Below are 22,922 nucleotides of genomic sequence, written 5' to 3'. Positions count from 1 at the left end.
CACACACACATACACACCCGCATCCAGCACGCATTAGGGACAAGTGCCCTGGACTGGGAACAGTGGCCTCTACGCCTTCAGCTGGACACAAGTGCCAGGTTGTGCCTCTGCCCCGCCCAGGCCCCACCTCCCCCTTAAGTTCAGAGCAGGGGTGCAGAGGGAAGGGAGGCGCTGTCCCCACGGCTCCAGTTCCCCACCTCCCCTGGGGAGCCCACTCAATTCCTTTTATGAGGCAGCTTCTGCTTTTAGTTTTACTCAAGCCTTAAATACCAGAAAAGAGACAAATTACACACTTCTCAGAAACTGGACTTTTATAAAAAGGCATTTTTCTTTTATATCCATAAAATGATATAATTTTTGCAAGTATAGAAATGTGTCATAAATTATACAGAATGTTCCTTAATTACAGCTCAACGCAACTTGGTACTTTCCTCCCTCCCTAAAAAATGAGAGAGAACCAAAAAAATAATATATATAACTGTATATATATATATATATATATATATTTATATAATATAGACAAACCAAATATGAAAAAAAAAATCATTTCCTCTTTGGTATAAAAATCAGACTCTCACCTTGAGAGACACACAGACAGACATGATACTCAGTTTGTAAACTGTGGCCAAAGGGGGTTCCCTGCCAAGGCTTCCCTGTCCCCAACCTGCCCACGCCAGCCCGCTCCCTGCGCCACTCCAGCTCCTCTGGGGCCCCTCCGCCCCCACTGACCAGTGAAGGTCCCTGCACCAAGTCCCAGCTCCCTAACCCCAACTACCAAAGAAAAGGAAAGGGCTCTTCCCCAGGCTGATTAGGTAGCAGCTACTCTGGGCTGTGGGTAAACGGACAGACTGACCAGCTCTGTGGAAGCCATGTGCTGACCAAGCCCGGCCCTGAGCACTCTCCCGGCCTAGCCCAGTTCTGCCCTCCTCCTCCTCAACCCTGGACATGGACCCTGCCAGCTCCTCCCAGGCGCTGGGCCCCAAGGGTGGGACCCCGTCTGCGGGGAGAAGCGAGCAGAGCAGCAGCTTCCCGTCAGTCCCCCTCAGCGGCTTCCTGTCCGCTTCCTGTCCAGCTCCACCACCTCAGGGTCCTGGGGTGTAGGTATAAGAAAGTGCCACATGAGGGGGAGAAGGGAATTTGTTAATGAACTTGGGATTCAGTTCAAAACGAAAGAAAGTTACTCCTCCCCCCACTAACTCCCACTCACTGAGATTGACAGGGCCCTTTCCAGGCTCCAGCCCAGTACCAGCAGGACTTATGCAATCCAGGAACTGATATGTGTGCACTGGGGGAAGGATCACTCCACTCTCAAGGTGAGGGTGAGGACCAAAGCCTCCTGTATCCTCTGTCCACACCCGTGAGCTGACAGCGCCTCCCTCGCCGTAACCTCTCTGTCCCATGAGGGAAGCACGCCACCAGGTAGGGCTCCCAGTGGGCGCCAGCCTCCTCTGGGAGAGTTAAGACACAAACCTAACAGAAAAGTCACATAAAGTTCTCCTCCAACTGCCAAAAAAAAAAAAAAAGACAAAACCAAACTGGATACAAACACAAATCAAGGAGACAGACACAATGTGAGGGGCCCAGAGGCCCCAGCAGGTCTCTGGCTTCCCGGCATGATACATTCTTGTGTAATTCAGGAACAGGGGTTCGAGGGCCCCCCTGGGAAATGGGAGTAAAAAAATGAGATTAGAGTCTCCCTGTGGGCTCCCCGGCAAGGCAGGGGCAGATGCACTCTCTCACAGTTCTCCTCATCTGCGATTCCACAGCTGGTCCCCACGGGGCTTCGGGCCCACACCGGAGCCCCTGCCCTGCCCCGCCACCCCCCGCCCTTGGCAGGGCCAGCAGGACAGAGCTTCCCCGCAGGCAGGGCAGGCGAGGAATGAGGACAGCAGTTCTGAGAGCTGTCCCTTCGGGCCCAACGGCCTGTGCACTGGGCGCCCCAGTCTGGGTCTTCACCCCTTTAGGGGTTTCTCGGCGCCCCCGCCAGGGCTGCTGGCGCTGTCACTCTTCTTCCTGCGCAGGCTCTCGATCCAGCTGGAGCTGGAGCGCGTGGTGAAGCTGGAGAGCGCCAGGGAGCTGAGCCGCATGTTCTTGCCGGACATGATGAGCTCCCCGAAGCCCTCCTGGTGGGAGAAGGCGTAGCCCGAGCGCCGGGACCCCGTGCGGCCCACCCGGCGCATGCAGCGGTGCTGAGCTTTCTGCTTCTTCCTCACCAGCTGGGTGTAGCGGACCTGGGGTGGGGCCAGAAGGGGACACCATCAGTGTGACAGCGCCAGCCACTGCCATGGAGAAGACCCAGAGACCACCACCAACACCCTGGGCAGTCGTGACACGGCTCAGAAACAGCCACAGAGCTCGAAGCAGAGCCTCTTCCACCAGTCTTGGAGCAGACAGCCCAGGCCCCTCACCGTGTCAGAGAGATCTGGCTTCAGGCTGAGCCTGAGGAACCGGAAGGCAACCACAGGCATGATGCAGACGACCGTGGTAAGGACAATGGTGAGCCACACCGTGGGCTGGGCCAGCGTGTTCTGGGCATTCCCTGTGGATAAACAGGAGTTGGTGGCCCCAGGAATTACGAGTGGCCAGGGCAGCAGCCCCCTGACTTCCTGAGTTCTGCCTCTGGCAGTTCTACTTCCCCATGCTCAAAACCCAGGACAGCTCTGGCTTCCCTCTTCTCCTTGCCAGACCCTGAAACACTTTACATCTAAATCTGTCTCTGGTCCAAAACTCTCCCATAGCACAGAGCAGCTTCCTTAACCCCCTTAGCTGACACCTCTGTTGTATGTCCAGCAAGTATCAAGCTTCACGTGGGCCAAAGGGAGTACTGTCTCCCCACCCCTCATCTGTCCCGTGCCTTCCCCAACTCAGGAAGCACGGCGGCTTCCCACTGCTCCCACTAAACCCGCCATCAACCTCCCCTCCTCTCTCTGCCTCACACCCCCATCTAACATGCTGGCTCCATTTTCACAATACCTAGGGAACCCCACTGCATTTCACTGCATTCCAAACCACCCTAACTCCCACCTGGGTTACTTGGTGGCCCCCTAACTGGTCTCCCCATTCCCACCTTCGCCCCCACACTTTGTTTTTTATCCGTGTTGAGATGGAACCCAGCGCCACACTCGTACTAGGCAAGCCCTCTGCCACTAAGCTCCACCCAGCCTTAGAAGTTTCTCACAGGAAGTATGGTTCTAGATTACCTCTCTGTTCACTTGCGAATCACCTCTCCCACACATGCGCACGAGGAAGCAGTGTGCCTGTTGTTAGTGCTGCCTCCCTAGCACCCACAATAATGGGTGACACACAGTACGTGCTGACAGGACACCCATCAGCAAACACCAAGGCCTGCACAGGCCGCCTTCACCTCCTACCCCTCAGCCAGCTCCTCCCTGCCAAATGCCGTGGTTGCCCTGGTTCTGGTTCTGAACAGCCTCACACTCAGCACAGAACTTCCTCACTGACCACCCCGGCAACTTTCACTTTTCTAAAGCAATCTTTCCATGCCCTGTTCTCCTCTTCCCCTAAATAAATGACTTCCGGCAAGCCCAAACCAAACCTGGCAGCCTGGCACTCCGAGTCCATGACGGCCGCCTTCCTAGCCCCTCTCTGCTGCTCCACGGCGGCTCTCGTCTCACCACCTGGAGCACTGCCCACTGCCCAGCACCAGGGGTCTCTTCACCCTCCTAGCTCCTCTAGATTAGCCCCGCCCACACCTTTGCAGTGTCTCTGCCAACCACAAAGCACCCCGACCCACCACAGCCTCACCACCTTCACGGACAAGGACACTCTGCAGGGGAAGTGTGGCCTGGTCAGCTGCACCTCAACACAGCACGGCACAGCGCAGAGCTCCTGGCACATCACCCTGGGCGATGTGCTAAGCGCTCAGACCTGCGCCCCGGGTGACCACTCTGCTAGTCCTAGAACATCTGCTACTCCTCAGTCGTTCATAAAAAAGCCACAGCCCCTCACCCACAAACCGGAACTGGTTCGGAAACATGTCAAAGAGCCCGTTGCTGTGCATGGCAAAGAGGATGGCAAAGTAAACTGCGAGGCTGCCCCAGATGAAGAAGTGGTTGATGGCCGTCCAGTAGCCTGTATCCAGCCCGATCTGCAGAGAGGAGGGGCTGTCACAGGAGGAGCTCCCAACCACCTCTCCAGAAGCAGGATGGCCAAGTGCCCTCTAGCAGTCAGTTCTGGGACTGCCTCATACCTGCACGCTGACCACAATGACCAGTGACGTGGCCACAGTGACCGCAAAGGACTGATAGTCGGCTAGCTGGGTGCCGTCATCCCGCGTGGCCTCCGCAAACACCCCGTAGGGGATGAAGAACATGAGCACAGATGTGTAGATGCCCTGGGCGATGCAGATGAAGAACTCCCGCTTGTTGAAGAGGAGATTCAGCTGCCCTGGCTCATACAGCTTAGGGTACTCCATGCTCCGCTGCTCCGGGACATCCTATGTTGGGAGGCCACACGGCAAAGGAGGCCTCAGGACAATCAAGCGCAGACCCTGTCCCCGTCTCTGACAGCAGCTCCCACACAGGCTTTGTCCAGCAACCCTGGGGAGTTATGGGTTGGCTGCAGCCTCCCCACCGCCCCAGCCGAGGAGCTGCCCCTGCGGTGCCCTCAGGGAGACACAAGTGTCACACCCCCCCAACAGTGGGGCTCAGTCACAGCAGTGCTCCTCCCATCCTGCCTGAGCACCAAACTCCTCCATACCTGATCAAAGACCCCCATAGCCAGGACAGGAAGGGAGGTATACACAATGTTATAGAGGGTGATAAAATACTGGTCATACACGGTCTGGAAGAGAACATGGGTGACAGAGTGAATATTGAGCCTTTCTTGCCCACAAATCAATCACAGGAAGACACTGAATGTGACGCCCAGGGAGCTCTACGAGATTTTCTCAAGCTTTCTCTCGACTCTTTTCAACAAACATTTCTTTTAATGCAGGCACCAGACAACAGGATTGGACAATGAAGAGAACAGGCACAACCCCTGCCTTTAGGGAGTTCACACAGAACACATCACGAAAGACGGGTGCTCTCACTACCTGGGCCGAGAAGCCGCAGAAGAAGCCAAACCAGAAGTGGACCATGGTGAAGGCGAAGTTCTTGTAGAAGAAATAGCAGAGAAACTTGCACATGCGTAGGTAGGACCAGCGCCCATGCACCAGCAGGAGGCGCTGCAGGAACTTGAACTGGGAGAAGGAGTAATCAGAGGCCAGAACAGCCTGGATCCCTTCCTGTCCGCTGATGCCCACACCAATGTGAGCCGCTGAGGGACAAAAGATGATGGGAAAGTGAAGACAGCCACACACTGCAGATCCACCAAGTGACGGCCCCCTGCCCCGGCCCACGACCTCCTTGGGCACCCCCTGCACCTGTCCACCTGCCCAGGCCACACTCACTTTTGATCATGCTGACATCATTGGCCCCGTCCCCAATGGCAAGTGTCACAGCCTTCTTGTACTTCTTCACCAGTTCCACCACCTGTGCCTTCTGCAAGGGCGTCACCCGGCAGCAGATGACAGCTTTGCAGGCACAGGCTGTTTCCAGAAACTCCAGCTCCATGTCTGCCTCCAGCGCATGGGCCTGGAACACAGGGAGACCTAAGAGAGGCACAGTTGTCCCCAGAGGAGCCTGAAGCCTCAGCTCTCCGCCGCCCCCGGTGACCACAGCCCCCTCTGTAGGAAAGGGGAATGAAAACAAGGTAAGACATAAAGTTGTACTGAGACAAGTGCTCTCATGTTGCTGGACTAAGCATGGCGACATTTACCAGGCTGTGACCGTTGATGACAAGGGCGTATTCCCCAGCGACAGCCTCCAGGACAGAAGCCAGCTTGGAAGAAGACAGTTTCTCCTGGTAGGAGAAGCCATTGCCTACAGCACAGGAGGAGTCCATCATCTTTTCCCGGGCTTTCCTGTGAAGGTGAAGTGAGATGGTGCCATCTTCCACGCCAGCACTGGGAGTCAGGATCTGAGCCTGCCCAGCCTCAGGGCACGTCACGGGGCCCCTGCCTCCCTCGGGCTCTGTTTACCTGAGTTCCTCTCGCACCTCCAGGACAGTGTGGCCAGTGACTATGAACACCTCTGTCATGTCGTCCGTCAGCATCTTGCAGGAGTAGCCAATGTTCACAGCCGTCTCTACCAAGAAAGAATGCAGAGGCTAGGGCAAGCATCCAGCACGGTCAGCACGCTCTCCTGCCTGGTGGCTATGGTTCCATGCAAGGGCCAGGCAGGACTACTCCCTGGCACAGTTCTCTCTGCCCTGCCAGCCTCTCACCTTGCTTGTCTCCAGTTAGCACCCAAATCTTGATGTTGGCCAGGGTGAGGAGGGCGATGGTCTCTGGAACCCCCTGCTGAAGTTTGTCCTCAATAGCTGTCGCACCCAGCAGCTGAAAATTCCACAAAGGCATTTTCCTAGCACAAGAGTTGCAGGCACAAACCCTTCTTACCCACTGCAGCCTGCCCTGAGCTCTTACCATCATGTCGTTCTCCACCTCCTCGTAGACACTGGCCAGCCTATCTTCCCAGCTGTCCTGGGCCAGGCTGGCCTGCAGTCGTCTCTCGGCCCATTCCTCATAATACTCTTCATCCAGATCCTTATAGGCCAGAACCAGGGTCCTCAGCCCCTCCCCTGCATACTCCTGGAGGCAGAGTTTGGAAAGTCACACCCCAGTATGTCTAGGGAGCTAATAATGCATGGCATGAAATTCTCTAGGTATTCTAAACACATACACACACACAAAAATAACTTGCTTGTGGTGCTGCATGGTAGCAATCCCAGCACTGTGGGAGGCTGAAGCAGGAGGATCACAAATTTCAGCCCAGCCTGGGCAACTAAATGTCTTAAAAAAAAACCCTGTCTCAAAATTTTAAAAGGACTAGCATGTAGTTCAGTGGAGAGGCCACGAATTTAATCACCAGTGACACACACACAAAGGTGATGTGAGAAAGGACAGATGTGTTAATCTGCTTGACTGCAGTAGTCACTTTATTATGTACGTAAACATTAAAATATCATGCTAGATACTTTAGATATATTTAATAAGATAAAAAACACACAGAAACAAGTCACAGTTATATCATGTACAGATACAAATTCCCTATAATGAATGTGACCACGATGTATACCTAAATGTACCAACAAACTTAATCTTAAAAAGAGGGCTGGGGAGATAGCTCAGCGGCATGGTGCCTACCTAGCTAGCGCAAGGTCCTGAGTTCGATTTCCAGTACCAAAAAAATGACAGAAAGAAAGTCTCACCCCTCCCAGTGCCCCAACCCCGAGGGCAGCAGCCCCAGCCAGCCTCCTTCCTCACACCTACATTCAGGTGGTCCATGGTAGCACTGAGCAGTTCATGGGTGGAGTGGTGCAGTCTGTCGAGCAGGATAGTGTCGGCTCCTTTGCAGTACAGTCTGATCTTCCCCTCTGGGTTCCGCACTATGAGTGGGGCAGGAGGAGGAAGTGCTCGCGCAGACCACCCACCTAGATACCCAGGTTGCCTCACCCATCCCAGGCCTGCATGCTACCCCAGATCCCCCAGTCCTGGGCTCACCTATGACTGACATGCGCTTGCGGATGTTGTTGAAGTCCAGGATGGCCAGCAGCTGATAGGTGATGGCTATGCCCATCTCGTGGACGGTGATCGTCTTGGGGGTGCGAGAGCGGAACACGAAACCGAAGTTCCTGGCTGCAGTGACCAGGGCGCCCTCGTCCGGGGACTGGGCTTTGTAGTACAGCTCTCCTAGGCGGAGAGGAAGAAGGCACATAGTGGAAGCGGCCGTGTGGTGGGCTACGCCCCTGCCAGGAACCCCAGTCCCGCGGCACCACCAAGCAGAGCCAAGAGTACAAACCAGGCCAGGGCACAGCCAAGCCGGCTCAGGCTCACCTTCGTTCTTTTCTTCTGACATGACGGTGTGACACAGAGAAAGGAGGCGGAAGAACTCGTGCGTGTGGGGGTCCCCCATCTTGACAGCCTCCAAGAGACTGGGGTCCCAAAACAAGAACTTCTTGTCAGCCAGAGGATTAAAGGAGAAGTCAACGGGTTCAGGCCTCTGGAACAGGTGAGACGGCTCTCAGGACAGGCTGGGCTGTTCGACTGTGTCTCAGGAGAGAGGCTGCCCCAGCCTTGCACTGCTCAGCAGGACAGCCAAGACCCTGAGCACTGCAGACCTCGAACTCCCGCCCAGCCGCTTGTTCTTTAAAGCAGGCACTGCTCCAGGCAGCTTCCATTTCCTGCCCAGACAGGACATCGCTCCCAACCATGTCAACGGCTACTGGTCAGGCGCTTGACCAGAGCATACAATATTTTTGTTCTTTTGCTTTTTGAGACAAGGTCTCACTATGTGGTTCAGGCTGGCCTCAAATTTGCTGCGATCTTTCTGCCTCAGTCACCTGAGTACTGGGATTACAGGCGTGCAACACTATACCTGGCTCAAAGCATAGAACAATTATAGAAACTGAATCTTACCTCTCCCAACTCAGCTTTATGTCCCAGGACATCAAACACATCACCTGCACACAGCCAGGACAGAAGAGAGACAGTATCAGAGCTGGAGCTCTCTACACCGTGGGGGAAAGCCTCCAAAACAGAACCCGTGAGGCCCTGGCAACGCTCAGCCCTGCTCACCAACCAAATGTCATCCATACTCACTCGCACTGCCGACTCAAGGGACAGGAGGCAACAGGCACCCTGGATCCTGACCATAGGAGTCATGGTGCCCACTGCTCCCCATCCTCTCCCCACCACCTCCCAGAAGCTCGCCCCTTGGGGCACACCCAGTTCTTCATCTCCACCCCTGGGGCTCCCAGGCTCCTCCAGGCCCAGCACACTCCAGGCCTACACAGCAGACAAAGCCTCACACACTGCCTACAAGTCCAAGTTAGTACAGAAAGCAGGGTTCACTCCTGCGTGAAGGTCAGCCCCGCGTAGCCAGCCAAGCCATCCCAGCAGCTCAGCCACAGGCCACTGCAACTGGGTAGACCACAATCACATTCCAGAGACTCACAAGGACCCTGAGCAGCAGTACGGGGAGAGTCTAACACACCACCAGGGCAGCCAAGGTCCAACCTGGCCATGATGCCCAGAGGTCAGGGCCTGGGGCTTCACTCAACAGGCAAGGAGCTCCCTTGAGCCTGGAGCTGAAACCAGGGTGAGAACTTTAGGGGTGAATCTCAGTCTCTGCTGCCTGGCATGAGAGCTGAACAGGCCCTTTCCCAGGCCCCCAGACCCAAGTGGGAGAGAAGTAAAATCCAAACATTGAGACAACTGTGCAAGCCCCAGCCCCGGGCAGCACTGCCCTACCGTAGCTGTGGCCATTGATGGAGCACTTGTTGAAGACCATGATGTTCTGGGTAAGGGTGCCAGTCTTGTCAGAAAAGATGTATTCCACCTGGCCCAGCTCCTCATTCAGGGTGGTGGTGCGGGCCTCCGCGGGCGTACGCTTCTTCATGCAGAACATCTTCTTGTCCCAGTTGATGAAGTAGCTGTGGCCCAGACGGATGACCTCCACACTGCACAGGGGATAGGAGGTGAGGCTGGGGCAGGAAGAGGAGGGGGCACCCCACCCACATGGGTTGTGGCTGCGGGCCCTCTGCCTGGGGAGAACATGGAGAAGACATCTGGGCACGGGAGCCTGGGTGGGAAGGACATCTAGGTGCGGGAGCCATGTGCAGCCGGCAAAGGATCTCCCTGACCCTACCCTCCAGACACAAGGTGCACAGGGCCTGGGTAGGTGGGATGGAGAGCACAGGTAGAGGAGGAGAAGGAACTGTGGACAAGGCGCTCAACCGGTTCTTACCTCAGGACTAATAATACAGAAACCATGCAGAGAAAAACAAAGTGCGAGAGGGAAGGGAGGGAGAAAAAGAGAGAAAGAAATAATGAGGGTGCTGTGCATGCCGCAGCAACACAGCTGCCACCTCTGGGCTGTGCTGGGGAAAGGACACTAAGGCAGCTCTGCAGCCGCTCTCCCTCACCACCCCCACACCGGAGGGAGAGAGGCCTTGAGAATATGGGGCTAATCCCAAGGGACAATGGCACAGTGCTGTCAACAGCTCCCGTTCTCCTTTCTGCTCATCGTTACCTCATGGGTGGGGACATGAGTATCTGCAGAAAGGGTCCTGTGTTTAGATTCCATACGACCAAGCAAAGCCATGTCTGGAACCCTGTATCAGACCCAAATGAAGTGCCTGCCAGGTTCTATTCTCAAGAAGGAAAAAGAAAGCTGGAAATGTCATCACTGCCCTTCCCTCCTGCAGCTGACCAACCCTCCTGCCACCCTATCCTTCCCGACATACACTGGCCCCTGATGAGACTTAAGAGTGTAAACTTTCTGAGGCAGGGCCAATAGCTCTAAGTCAACTGAGACAGGGACAGGGACAGCAAAGTCCAAAGATGGGAGAACATTAGGTTGTAAGCAAGAAAGTATTTAAATAGTAATGTAAAACCAGGCATGTAACGATGACAGAAACACTACCACCTAGTAATTATGTAGTAATGCAGATAGGCTCGGGCACATTCAGGGTGGTACAGCCATAGACATTCGTATAGTAATTCCATTCCTGAAATATATTTTCTAACGTCATGCCTTCTATCAAGACATCCCTCAAAAGAGGCTAGAACGAGTCTCACAGCTCCCACTTTATGTAAGAAAGCAGAAATCACAGGAGGCACCAAGCAATGGTAGACGTGCCTGGGGTCACATGGCTTGTGAACGGCAGGCAGGACTGCCCTCCTGTGTGTGTTCTGGAAAAGCTTAACTGCACCCTCTCGATACGGAGGCACTTTACCTTCCACTCATCATGAGCACTAGGGCCTGGGGCAGGCAGAGACAACTGAGGACTATTTGGGGATCTCTTCCAACTACAGGCAGAAGACAGGAAGGGTACCGAGCAGCTCCGTAAAGCAGCTCCTTTAAAAAGTCACGGGCCACCTTACCTCAGGTACAAGGACAAGTAGGAAAGAAAGTTTCTCTCCTCCAGCATGTCCCTTCCTCCTCTTATGCCCCTCCTGTCTCCATTCTCACAGGGGCCCCAGGTCTACTTTATCTCAAACCCCTTAGATGTCCCAGCCATGCTGCACATGCTGTACACCACTGTCAACCAACACTTCCTAGAACACCCTTTAGATTTTTGTTTTTTTGAGACAGGGTCTTGCTATGGAGCCCAGGCTGGCCTTAAACTTTGTGATGATCCTCCTGTCTCAGCCTCCCAAGTGCTGGGATTACAGGCGTGCATCACCATACCTGGCTAGACTGATTGATTGACTGATTGACTGATGTTTTTCTGGCTAGATTTAAAAAAAATAAATAAAACAAAACAACACAACCTTTAATGGTTTGCCAAGCACAAGGCCCAAAGACAAAGACAACAGATTCTACTATCGGGGTGACTTCTGTTTCCAGATCTCCTTCCCATAGCTCCTTGCTCACACTCCAGGCCCCTGCCTAGCTGCTCTCAAAGGCACTGTCAGCTCTAGTCCCCTTGCCTTTGTTTCTGGACTTCTCTTCCTCCTCTCCCTTCCAGCTCTGTCTTTACCCGGCCGGTACAACTCCTGTGAGATGTCCTCCCTGACCTTTCTGCCTCGCGTCCTTGGTGCTTCCCACTCAGTATCTCAGTGCCTGGCACTGCTGCAATCTCCCCACCAGCCTGCTGCTTCTGAAACTTGAAGCTATCTGACACATCCTTGCTTTACACAAAACACTCTAGGTAGGAGTGGTACCTTCTTCCTATTTTGCTTTACAATGGGCTAAGATTCTTCTTCCACTACCAGACTTAAGCTCCTAGTGGGAAGGAAATCCATTCCTGGCTCCCCTTTGCATACGCTACAACACCACCGCGATTCTCAGCACATGGAAAGTGTGCAGTAAATACATGCTGAATAAATCAATGTGGCTGTTGTTCTAATATAATCCCAAGTGCCCGGAAACTGTGGTAAAATTTTGCTCTGCACACAAAGGTAAATAGGTAACAAAAAATGTTCATAGTACATGAAAAAAAGGGCTCCACATTCCTTCTCAAGGGTTTCACCTTCACAGAAAAGTTTATCAAGGAGCCTACAGGAGACCCCAGGTCAGAGAAAGCACACACCTGACATACAGCGAGATGGGCACGACGGTGTTGAGGATGATGATATAGGACCAGAAGGAAAGGAAGCCGGAGAAAAAGGCACTGTCCACTGCCTCGTCCCAGGGCAGGTAGACCTGGAAGCGCGTCCCAACCTCGTGCTCCCAGATGGCATTGCCAATGGCTAGGATCACCCCCATGCAGACCAGGAATCCAAAAATCTAGGGAGGAATGAGAAGCTGAGGGTAGGCAGAGACTCAGGGAGCTCTCACAAGCAAGTGTGTCCCCGAGGATGGTCACTACTCATAAGCTCAGGTGAAGCTCAGGCATCTTCAAACGGGCCGCATACTCTCTACTAGAAAGAGCTCAGGACCAGTGACAAAGCCTTCTGAAGAGGCCTTCTCGGCCGTGGGTTGTCCCTTGGCCTTTTCTTTGAAGACCTTCTCATCTGTACGGTAGGGAAGCTGCAATAGCAAAGCAGCTCCCAAGCTGGAACCCTCTGGAGTCCTCAGTGGTGTTAAGAGTGGGGATGAGCTTCCCACATACCAAAACTCTCATGTACCTGCACTGTTTCACAGCTAACAAAAATCCCATGTTATTGTAATGTCTTTATTTTACACACAGTGCCACTTTTTAAAACTTGGGAAACAAACTATTTTCATGAACAGCAATTTTTTTTCCCCAGTACTGGAGATTGAACTGAGGTCCTTCATATGTACTAAATCCCCAAGCCCTTTTTTGAAAAATCTGAAACAATATCTTGCTAACTCGAGAGAGCCTTCACCCAGGCTGAGCTCAAACTTGCCACCCTCCTGCCTTAGCCCTCCACACTGCTGAGATTACGGGCACATGCTACCATACTTGACTCTGAAGAAGGATGTTTTTTCGAAGAAAATGATTTTTATTGGTACCTTTTATGTATACATAATGATCACATTCATCATAGGAAACTCGGACCTGTACATGGTATAACTTGATTCTTTTTTCCCCCATTCCCCTACCCTCCCTTCAAACCCTCTTCCCCTCCTTACTAAAGAAGGGTCTTAAGGAAGTTTCAGTAATTGAAAGAAAATAATCAGGACCACTGTATGGTTTTTTACATCTTGTTTCAAAGCTGCCTCCACTGTTGAGGCTTTGAAACAGGAGCCATCCTGATGCTTGAAGACCACCGGGGGCGGGGTGAGCCTTTGTATGACACTTAACCGTCCTCTCTTGGGTTGGGCTTTGGTTTGTTTTTTTTTTAAATGAAAAAAAAACAAAAAATTTTTTTTCATAACCAAGAGAATAACAAAAGTTATTCTACTATGTATCATTATCTTCCAAATGCTCAGTATAAGACAAACCAAAAAGATTCTGCAAAAAAGAAACAAGATAACACAAACTTCCTTTTCAACAAACTAAGATAAGCTATTGGTGTAAATGAAATAAATTAGCACATACATTGAAATATTTTAAAAACAGGATATATAATTTGGGGAATCAGGCTGGGTTTCTGTGACCCCTTTACAGCCCAGGCAGAAACTGTGTGAAACAGAGGCTGGGCCCAGCCTTTGCAAGCTGGCGCACAAGGGGCAGGCAGCAGGCAGGAGAGGCAAGATGGCCAGGAGAGCCCAACCAGGAGCTCAGATTTCTAGCTCAACAAGAGAAGGATTCAGGAATTGCCAAAAATGAAAAGAGAAACTTTTCCTCTGAGATCCTCCATCCTTAGAAGTTGGGGGAGAGGACCCTGCTACCCAGCTTCTAAATGGAAATTTTTCTCTTAATCGCCTCTGCACCCCATGAAGGCCTCCTTGTCCCTGGCAGAAGCAAACATAAGGTCACATGCTGTACTGGGCCATCATCATAACTGGGAGACAGAGAAGGGATGACTTGTTTCAGTGTTAAATTGGTGATTTATGCAGGTTCCTAAAGTTTTTTAAAATAACATCTTTCCAGTCTAAAGGAGACTGAAATAAACACTGCCTTTGAGTAGCTGGCCGACCGGTGGCTTTACAGCCAAACCCAAAGCCTGCTGACCAGGAAAAAGCAACTGGAGGAAAGGGAACCACCCAGGGAGACCCAGAAGGGCAGAGGTGGGGAAGCAGAGGGGAAGCTTACCCAGAGCACCAGTGTATTCATTAGCCGATCAATACTTGTTCTCTTGAACTTTGTCCTGCCGCTGTTCTGCATCAGCTTAGTGTCAGGACCTAAAAAAGAATGTGAAGTCAAATAACAAACTTGCCTCTAGACTTGTGCAATGACTCCAGGCCACAGGACCTCAGGGGGAACTGAGTCATCACGTGGATGAGAGGTTTGTTTTTAGGGCGGGAGGTCTCTAGCCTACACATTCTTCCAGCCTACAGAGCTGCATTCCACACTCCTGAGGAAGGCCAGAGTCACTCATCCATACTCTCCTTTCTCTGCATGCTAGGAGGCTCACCCGCAAAGATGACCAGCCCGAAGCACCACTCGGTGTTTCGAAGCACACAGCCCCGCAGCAGCATGTTCTGGTTGCTCAGGGGGAACTTGCTCTCCTTCCAGTAGAGGGTTCCACTGAATTTGTCCAGCTTGTTATTAGGGGGTTCGCAGATCACTTCACCTGAATGGGAAAGAGGAGAACTGCTGTTAAAGGTGCAGGCTACATTCTGACCACAGAGCAGTAAAATAGAAAAAGCAGGCCAGGGAGAGGGCATAAGAGTATAGGAACTATTGGTAGCAATATGAGTTGATGCAATTTCTCAGAAAAAGAAAGAGGAAATGTGAATTTCAATTAAAAGCACACACACCCCACAGAAATGCTGGGCCTACTGGCCCACGTGTGTAATCCCAACCCTTGGGAGGCTGAGGCAGGAAGACTGCTGCAAGTTCAAGGGCAGCCTGGGCTACGTAGTGAGACCCTGTCTCAACAAAACAAAACAAAACAAAAAAAGCCAGGCATGGTGACATACACCTGTAATCCCACAGGGGAGACTGAGATAAGACGATTACCATGAGTTCAAGACTAGCCTGGGCTACATAATGAGTTCAAGGCCAGCCTGAAATACAAAGCAAGACCCTGTCTTAAAAAAAAAAAAGTACACCCATTTTTGGAGCCACTTTTGGAACTCTAGGAACAGCAATTTTTATTAAAGCATTACTGGAACAGCAAATCTGGAAACCACTGAATAGCCAGGGAGTGGCTGAATAAACTGACACATCAATTCTTGGAAACATTAAGCAACTATTAAAGAATAAGATAATTTCTTTATGTACTGATGTGATAAGATACTTACGATATATTTGGCAGGTTTTACAAAAGGGTAGGTTACAGACTTCAGCATAACAGAATTACATTTAATTATATTTACATATGTTTCTATAAACATATGCAAAAAGTCTTTTTTTTTTTTTTTTTTTGGTCATTTTGAGACAGGCTCTTGCTATGCAGTTCAGGCTGGCCTTGAGCTCACTTTGTAGCCCAGGCTGGCCTCGAACTCGCAACAATCCTCCTGCCTCAGCCTCCCAAGTGCTGGGATTACAGGCGTGCACCACCACAACCAACAAACGTATATAAAAAGTATAGATGAGGTGAGCATGGAAGAGCACACCTATAATCCCAGCACTCTGAGTGGCTGAGGCACAAGTTCAAGCCTAGTTGGGGCAATTTAGTGACTTAGCAAGACCTTGCTTCAAAAAGCAATTTTTTAAATTAAATTTAAAACAGACTTGTGAGGGGAGGAGGAGCTGAAAGGAGGGCAGAGGAATGAGGGAAAAAAAACAACTTATACCATATACAGGTACAAATTCTTCATGACGAATGGGATCATTATGTATATGTAAAATGTACCAATAAAATCTGATCTCAAAAAAGGACTGGGAATGGAAATAAAGCTTTTGCAAATGGGGAGAGGAGGAGGGGCTCAAGGGAGGGAAGAGGAATGGGAAAAAAAAAGATTCAAGTTGTATCATGTACAGGCACAAAATGTCTATGATGAATGTGATCATTATAAAAATATACCAATAAAATCTGATTGGAAAAGAAAAAAAGAAAGGAAGACTGGGGAAGGAAGGTCTTAGGTTTAATACCCAGTACTGCAAAAAAAAAGTGTAGCTGAAAATACACTGAACTGTCAGTTAATGTGGCTACCTGAGAAGGGCAGAACTGGCAAGCAGGAGAGACTACCGTGTTAACTTTTCTTATATGCTCCATAGTTTGTCTTCTGATAAGGAGCCTATGTTATTCTGAGGTAATAAACAAAAAGAATAAGCTGAATTTCTCGCAACATGCAAAGCAAGTGAGAACTACCACCCACAAAACTCCCGTGATATGATCATCAGCTCAAAAGCAAGTGGCCCACCTGGTTTCCCTCCACAAAATAGTCCAGGGAGCTATGTAACCACAGCACTAAGGAGGCAACAGGAAAAGATACAAAGCCCAACCCACCTGCTCTACCTGAGGGTTGCACCCTGCAGGATTACTCACCATCGAACTTGGCAAGCTTGCTGATGTCTCCCAGCTCCGAGGTGACAGGAATCGCCTGGCGCACTTTCATGTTGGTCTCTCTGGAAGGACAGGATCCTTGAGTCCTGGTTCCCGCACCGTCTTGTAGGGAACCTGGGGGACCTGACTACAAGGTGCTACCGCTTAGCCCAGCAAAGACTTCTACATAGCCAAAGCATTTCTGACCCCCAATTTTTACCCAAAGCAATAGAACTCAGACCTGAGGACCTCTCTCAAAAGCCATCTTTCTGCTCCTAGGGAGGCAGAAGGAGAGGGCTAACACCGAGCATGTCACTTACCCATCGAGCTCTGCCGTCTCTATGTAACACAGCCCATGGGGCTCGCTGCTGGAAAGGAGCAGGAGATCCGCCTATGGAGAAAACCTGATGAGTACTCTGAAGGCCCAACCCCACCCTCGGTGGGCTGCGATGATGGCTCCCCCACTAAGCACTCTTAGCTTTCTTATTCCAGGCAATGGCTAGTCTCGGACAACTCAATAGGACACAGAGGAAGCCTCCCGCTCAAAAAAGTCTCCTTGCATGGTGTTTAAAAGACAAAAGCAGGAAGGACTCATCCCCTTCTGCCCAGAGAAAAAAACAGCCCTCCTGACCCAGGGTGGCACCTTGTCCCTTACCGCCACAAACTGGTTATTTTCAAGCTTGATAATGTCACCAACACAGACATTCATCCACTGCTCCTGCTGGAGGCTACAGCAACAAGAAGACAGTGAAGAGGCTGTCAGTAGCTAATGACATTCCCAGGGGACCCCCTTTCTCCACAGAGCTATCATCTCCAATAGGCACTCACATTCCATTGATCAGCACCTGAGACTGACGGTTATTCACCTGGTTATCACTCTTGTGGCGGAACTGAAAAGAAGAGAAACGAGAAAGGTAAAGTCCAATTCCCTGCTCCAAGGAAATGGACCATTGGTGAACTGGGAGCATGATGAGGAACGCCTTGCATACACCTGTTCACAGACTGACTCTATCCCTGACTCCCCTGTTCCCCCTCATCCAAGGTATCATGGACCTAGCTGAACCAAGTAAGGGATGGCAAGGCCACCAAGGAATTGTGCTCGGTGAAGGGGCTTAAGTTGGGGGTGGCAGGAAAGGGGGCACTGGAGAAAAAGCAGAAGACTGAAAGCAACTCACGTAGTCATCAGTGGCATCTTTCACAGCCGTGATGGTGAGGACCAGAACCAAAGGCACAATGGTGGTGAACCAGGACAGGGATGAGATCTGTGGGATCAACTGAAAAAGAGGAAAGAAAAGCATGTTTCCAAAGCCCATCTAATGCCTTCCTGACCTAAACCTCCTCTTCACTGGCTTCATTTGACTTTGTGAGTCCCAGTGGACATACAACAGGCCACTCACCTGCAGAATGAGAAGGAACAGGAAGTAAGTGTTGGCAACTTCCTGGAACTGCTCAAACAGGTTGACAGGCAGGAAGGTGAGAATATTGTACTTGGAGGTCTTGATGCAGTTGCTCTGTGGTAGTAGGGGAGAAGATAATGAGGCAGCCCCCAAACCCAACCCAGAACCTGAGGCTGGCTCCTCTGTCTTTACAATTCCCCACAGCTCTGCCCCAAACACCAGCAACCATGGGGTGGGGGTGCGGGCGGGGGGGAGCACCAGGAGGGGTCCCTCCCTGGGTCAGTGTATCCTGCTTTGCTGACCACTGAAGGCCTGAAAAACTTAGCACTGTAGCAGACGGAAAGTAACCAAGAAGGCTGCCTCCGCCTCCCCTAACCATCCCCCTTGTCAGTCTGCAGTCCCAGCCCAGGATGTTCCTGTCCCTCCCCCTCCCACTCTGGAACAGGTGGTCTGAGGTCACTTACCGCATACTGGAATTTCTCATTGTATTCTCGGTCATTAGCCCGCGCCCTCCTCTCTTCTTCTACAACAGAACCACGCTGCAGTTAGGAGGAGCAAACCGAGGCATGGACCCACACCTCATCAGGACCATTCTACTTTGCAGAGGATCCAGAGAGCCCTTGGTTCTGTTCACAGAATATGGTTCTACAGAGTTAGCTCCACTGACGTGGCTTCCAGTTCCCCTCTCCAATCCACCTCTCACCAACAGCCTGGCTGACGATCACATTCACAGGAAAGCCTGTTTTCTTTTCCCTCCAAACAGTCAAGATCCTCCGCTGGAAGCACTCGCCACCTTCTCCTCTGGAGGAGCCTTAGCCACTAATGGTCATAGGAAACCCCAGGCCCTCGTGTTGCTACAATTAACGCAGCCATTATCATAAGCAAGACGTAAAGCATCTTCCCCTTGGGGACTTCGGCTCACATTGTACCACTCTCCCCCACTCTCCCTCCTCCTGGGGAGGAGTGGGGGGGGGGTGTTGAGAATAAGGGTCACCGTGCCCTGGAGCTGCTCTGCGGCAGCATCTCAGTCCCATGTGCGGTTCCCCCACAGGAGCTCTGCTTGTCACATGTCACCAGCAGCAGCTTCTGACTGGCCAACAATGACATCACCTATTTCACAGCTCATCTTCAAGTAGGAAAGGTGGGGGCTCAGGGATATGGGTCACACAGACTAAGACAGATGTAAGAGAGGAACAAGATGTAACTGAAACAGCCACTCTCTAACTGTGTCGCTCACCTGTCCCTCGGCTACACCTATCCAAACCTCCATAGGTCCCAGACTGCAAGCACCGAGTTTAGGTCCCACGACAGGGGATGCCCTATGAAGGGGTCCGCATCCCACGTCCTGCGGTCACTATGACCTCGGGTTGTAAAAGGGAGTCACTCAGTTGGGCAGCAAACCTAGTACCTTAAGTCTGTCAAAGAGCCAAAGGCAGCATTCAGACCCCACTCCCCAGGCCCCCGCACAGACCGCACCGCAGCAGCACCCAGACCACACGCCCAGAAACTTCCCCAGAGGAGGCCCTCGCACTGAGACCCTGCGTAATGGTCACAGGCCAAGCAAAGGAAGAAGGCAGGGACCTGTCCCTTCAAAGCCAGCATCTCTGGGTCTGGACAGAAATCCAGGGAAGGCTGGAGGCTGAGGAAAGGGGGATATGCAGGATGCATGAAGAGTTAGGGGTGCAGAAGAGCTGCCTCTCGTTACCTGTCCCCCAAGAGGGCTTCTTTCGGCTCCAGGAGGGAGGTGCCCCGGCCCGGGCCCACTTCTCGGGCATCTCCTTGGGAACCGTCATGGTCCCGGTATGAGTGGGGGAGGGCGCACTGTCTATCCTCCGCTTCAGCAGTGCCTACCGCCTATGGGGCGGCCCCCAGGGGAGACGCAGGAGCTGCGGCCGCTCAGAGGGGAGCCCCGGCCATCCTGGGAGCACAGCCCCTTCTGCCCAGGCCATCCTTGGGGCCGCGGCAGCCGCCCGCCCGGACCTCCGAGAGCTCAGCGGCGCCGCAACCTCTGGATCCCCCGCAGCCCCAGCATGCGCACCCCAGTGACCCGGGACGCCTTGCGCAGCCCCGGCTCCGCCCGCCCCGACTGCAGGGGCCGCACAGCCAGCGCCGCGTAGGCGACCGCCAGCGGAGCCCCGCCTCCCTACCCGGGCCGGCCAATGCGGCGAGCGAGCGGACGGCGTGTCGTCGGGGGCAACCGCGCTGGTCCCCCACCCCCGCAGGCGAGAGCGCAGAACCGGGTGGGTGGAAAATGAGGCAAGGAGGCGAGGGCCTCCTCTGGCCAGAGAGCGGGAGCTGCAGGTGCCTCCAGAGAAGAATACTGGCGTGTGGGCAGGGGGCTTGTGCTCACAGCATCCCACCAGGAAGCCCAGCTAGAGCATCAAACGAAAAAGTTCTCCGAGGCTTCCCCCAGGAAGTGAGGGGCTTTAATCTCCCCTTCCCCAGCCAGGCACTGTGCCGCACAGTTGTAATCCCAGCACTACTTGGGAGGCTGAGGCAGGAGGATGGCTATGAACTACATGGAAGCCAGTCTGAACTACACAGTGAGACCCTGTCTTAAAAAAAAAAAAAAAAGAAAGAAAGAAAGAAAAAACCTCCCCTTTCATAGGCCCACAACAGTTGTCCCTCTTCACTTGGCGCCCTGAGCCAAAACGACAGCCCCTCATGATGGTCCCAGGGACCTCCACCCCTTGCCTTCCTTACCTGGGGGGCGCTTTTTTGCACACAGTGCCATCTCACCCAACAAGGTCCCGGCAATCCCATGGGAGACCCTGCAGGAAGGTAACAGATGCGAGTGGTCACAAAGCAGAGGGTGACCCTTCATTCCCCTCATCAGACCTTCTAAAGTTTCCTTTCTCTAGTTCTGTCCTGCCCTTGCCAGCCCTTCCCCGCTAGCTCCACCAACACTCTCCCTCTTTCTACCGAAGGATAACAAGGAAAAAGGGCCACCCCTCTGCTTTGGGTAACATGGGGGGACTGGGCATCTACCGAAGTCCAAGCCTACAGGGAAAGGGCCTCAGAGATGTGGTCAGACATTAACAAGAGGGCACAGGTCTCAAGGTATCCATCTCAGGGACAATGGATGCCCCATGGGCCCTCCTGGTGACAATGTATGGTGCCTGTACTAGAAAGCAGCATTTCCCCCAAAGGGTGGGGTGGAGGGAAGAGAAGCCAGGAAACACCTGGCAGGGCATCAGGAAACCAGTAGGCAGGCTCCACCCTTCTCGAAAGGCTCATAAGTCCCCCATCCCCACCCCCAGTCTTGGGGCTTCCATTATCACCTCCTCCACAGAGGAGCTCACATCAGAGGGCTGGCCTTCACTTCCTGCTCAGACGGTCCCCAAACCACTTCCTCTCAATCTGGGCCAGCTTTCCTTCTGGGCCAGCAGAAGGGTCTTCCAAACCATGTCAGAAGAGGCCCCCCTTGTCTCTCTTGTACACTAAACCTCGTCCAGTCAGTGCAACACTGGGTTCAAACTCAGCATCAGTCATCTTCCCACGTTCCCACATCCTTTCTCCTAAAAAGGCAGAAAGCCTCAGCTGGGAGTGGTGGGATAATCCCAGCTACCCAGGATGCTGAAGCAGTAAGATCACTAGGTTCAAGGCCAACTTGGGCAACTACCAAGACGCTGCCTTCAAATAAAAAAATAAAAAGGTCTGGAGATGTAACTCAATGGTAAAGAGCCCGCCTAAGGTCTGAGGCCTTGGGTTCAATCCCCAGTACAACAGCGGGAAAAGAGAGGAGGAGGAGGAGGAGGAGGAGGAAGTGACCACAGAACCTCAACCCTATTTTCCAGCCTGACCCAAAGGAAAGAGTAGAAGGCCTCCCACCTCCTCCAAGGTCCCCCCACCTCCAGCCTACTGGGCACACCCCACCAGCCTGTCAGCTCCAAGGGAGGCTAATTGCCTGTCTACCCAGCCTCTATAATTACAGACTCTGCCCATAGCCCTTCACCCACACCACTTCTCCCTTCACCAGCAGACTCCCTCCCTGACCCCGGATCCGGCAACACTGGCAGCCACAAGTCCTCTTCCTCTCTGACCCTCCCCAGATGTGGCAGGCAGGGGTGCCTGGCTCAGGAAGAAAAAATTTCATCCACATTTTAGAGATGCCAAGTCCTCCTCCAGGGCCCCCAGCCAGGGTCTCCACCCAGTCTAGAGTATGAGTCACGAGAGGGTGGGGTGGGGAGGCAGAGGCTAAAGGCGAGGATGCAGGGTGGGCATCGAAGGTTCCCCAGCCAAGCCCACACCGGAAAGCGATCCAGAAACACTGCCTGCCCAGGGGTCTGGGTCTGTCTCCTGAGCAAGAGTTAAAGGAGGAGCCGGACAGCCATCGGGAGGCAGGAGTCTGGGACCGGACCAAGAAAGTTGTTCTACATCTGAGACAGTGGGGAGACTGAAGCAGGCTTGGCCCCAGAGCCCATCCCCGGGGTGGGGACAGTAATAGGCAGGGAGAGGGAGAGGAGCACCGCAACAGGGACCCCCACACTTACTCCTTCCCAGCCTCACACAGCCCGGGCTCTCTGAACCGGTCCGGCCCATCAGCCACGTCGCCCTGCCCTGTCACCCTGCCCCAGCCCCCTCTGCAGCCACATCTGGGATAAAAATAGCCAGCCCTGGGAAGGAGGCGATGCTTATGGAGGAAAACGGCCCCTCCTCTCGCCTGCCCCTGCTCCTGCTCCTCTCCAACCAAGACTTTCCTTCAGAGCAGCCCGGCAGGTCCGGGAGACCCAGGCCCGCAGGTCACCTGCCGTCGCCGCGGCCCCGAGCCCTCTTCCCGGGGCGAGAGCGGGACCCAGGGCTCTCCGCACAGCTCTGGACCCCGGACTCCCAACCCCGCGGGCGCAGAGCCCTCCACCTTCCAAAGACAAAGCCCACCGGCCCGAAGTCCCTCCTCCCGGCCTGAAAGCCCGGACCCGGTTACCCCAGCGCCCGCCCCAACTCTCCGCGCCCTTTCGTCCCCCGCCTCCCGCCCCCCTGCGCACCGCCCGGTCCCCGTTCCTCGCGCCCGC

At 53.1% G+C, this 22,922-nt stretch overlaps 1 protein-coding gene across 2 annotated transcripts; it reads right to left on the bottom strand.

Annotated features, from left to right (window-relative positions):
* Window positions 1–293: 293 nt before the first annotated feature.
* Window positions 294–22,422, bottom strand: Atp8b2 (ATPase, aminophospholipid transporter, class I, type 8B, member 2). 2 transcript variants are annotated; one of them, XM_013508246.1, is made up of 28 exons: window positions 22,404–22,422; window positions 20,614–20,681; window positions 18,375–18,433; window positions 17,911–18,024; window positions 17,689–17,787; window positions 17,342–17,403; window positions 17,169–17,241; window positions 16,834–16,904; window positions 16,517–16,596; window positions 14,495–14,653; window positions 14,173–14,261; window positions 12,100–12,296; window positions 9,314–9,522; window positions 8,480–8,523; window positions 7,898–8,063; window positions 7,565–7,753; window positions 7,334–7,449; window positions 6,488–6,652; window positions 6,289–6,400; window positions 6,044–6,149; window positions 5,782–5,926; window positions 5,414–5,597; window positions 5,057–5,280; window positions 4,720–4,803; window positions 4,211–4,456; window positions 3,970–4,108; window positions 2,409–2,539; window positions 294–2,231 (listed from the first exon to the last, which is right to left on the bottom strand). In XM_013508246.1, the coding sequence occupies exons 2-28, from the start codon at window positions 20,642–20,644 to the stop codon at window positions 1,953–1,955; spliced, it is 3,573 nt and encodes a 1,190-aa protein (XP_013363700.1). In that variant the 5' UTR covers window positions 20,645–20,681; window positions 22,404–22,422; the 3' UTR covers window positions 294–1,952. The 2 variants fall into 2 exon arrangements, with proteins under 2 accessions (XP_013363700.1, XP_005411575.1); XM_005411518.2 differs by lacking the exons at window positions 20,614–20,681; window positions 22,404–22,422 and adding an exon at window positions 19,616–19,844.
* Window positions 22,423–22,922: the final 500 nt, after the last annotated feature.

This window comes from Chinchilla lanigera, unplaced genomic scaffold (assembly GCF_000276665.1).
Source record: "Chinchilla lanigera isolate Chin_1 unplaced genomic scaffold, ChiLan1.0 scaffold00144, whole genome shotgun sequence".
NCBI lineage: Eukaryota > Metazoa > Chordata > Mammalia > Rodentia > Chinchillidae > Chinchilla > Chinchilla lanigera.
This window is presented reverse-complemented; position numbering and strand designations above follow the sequence as displayed.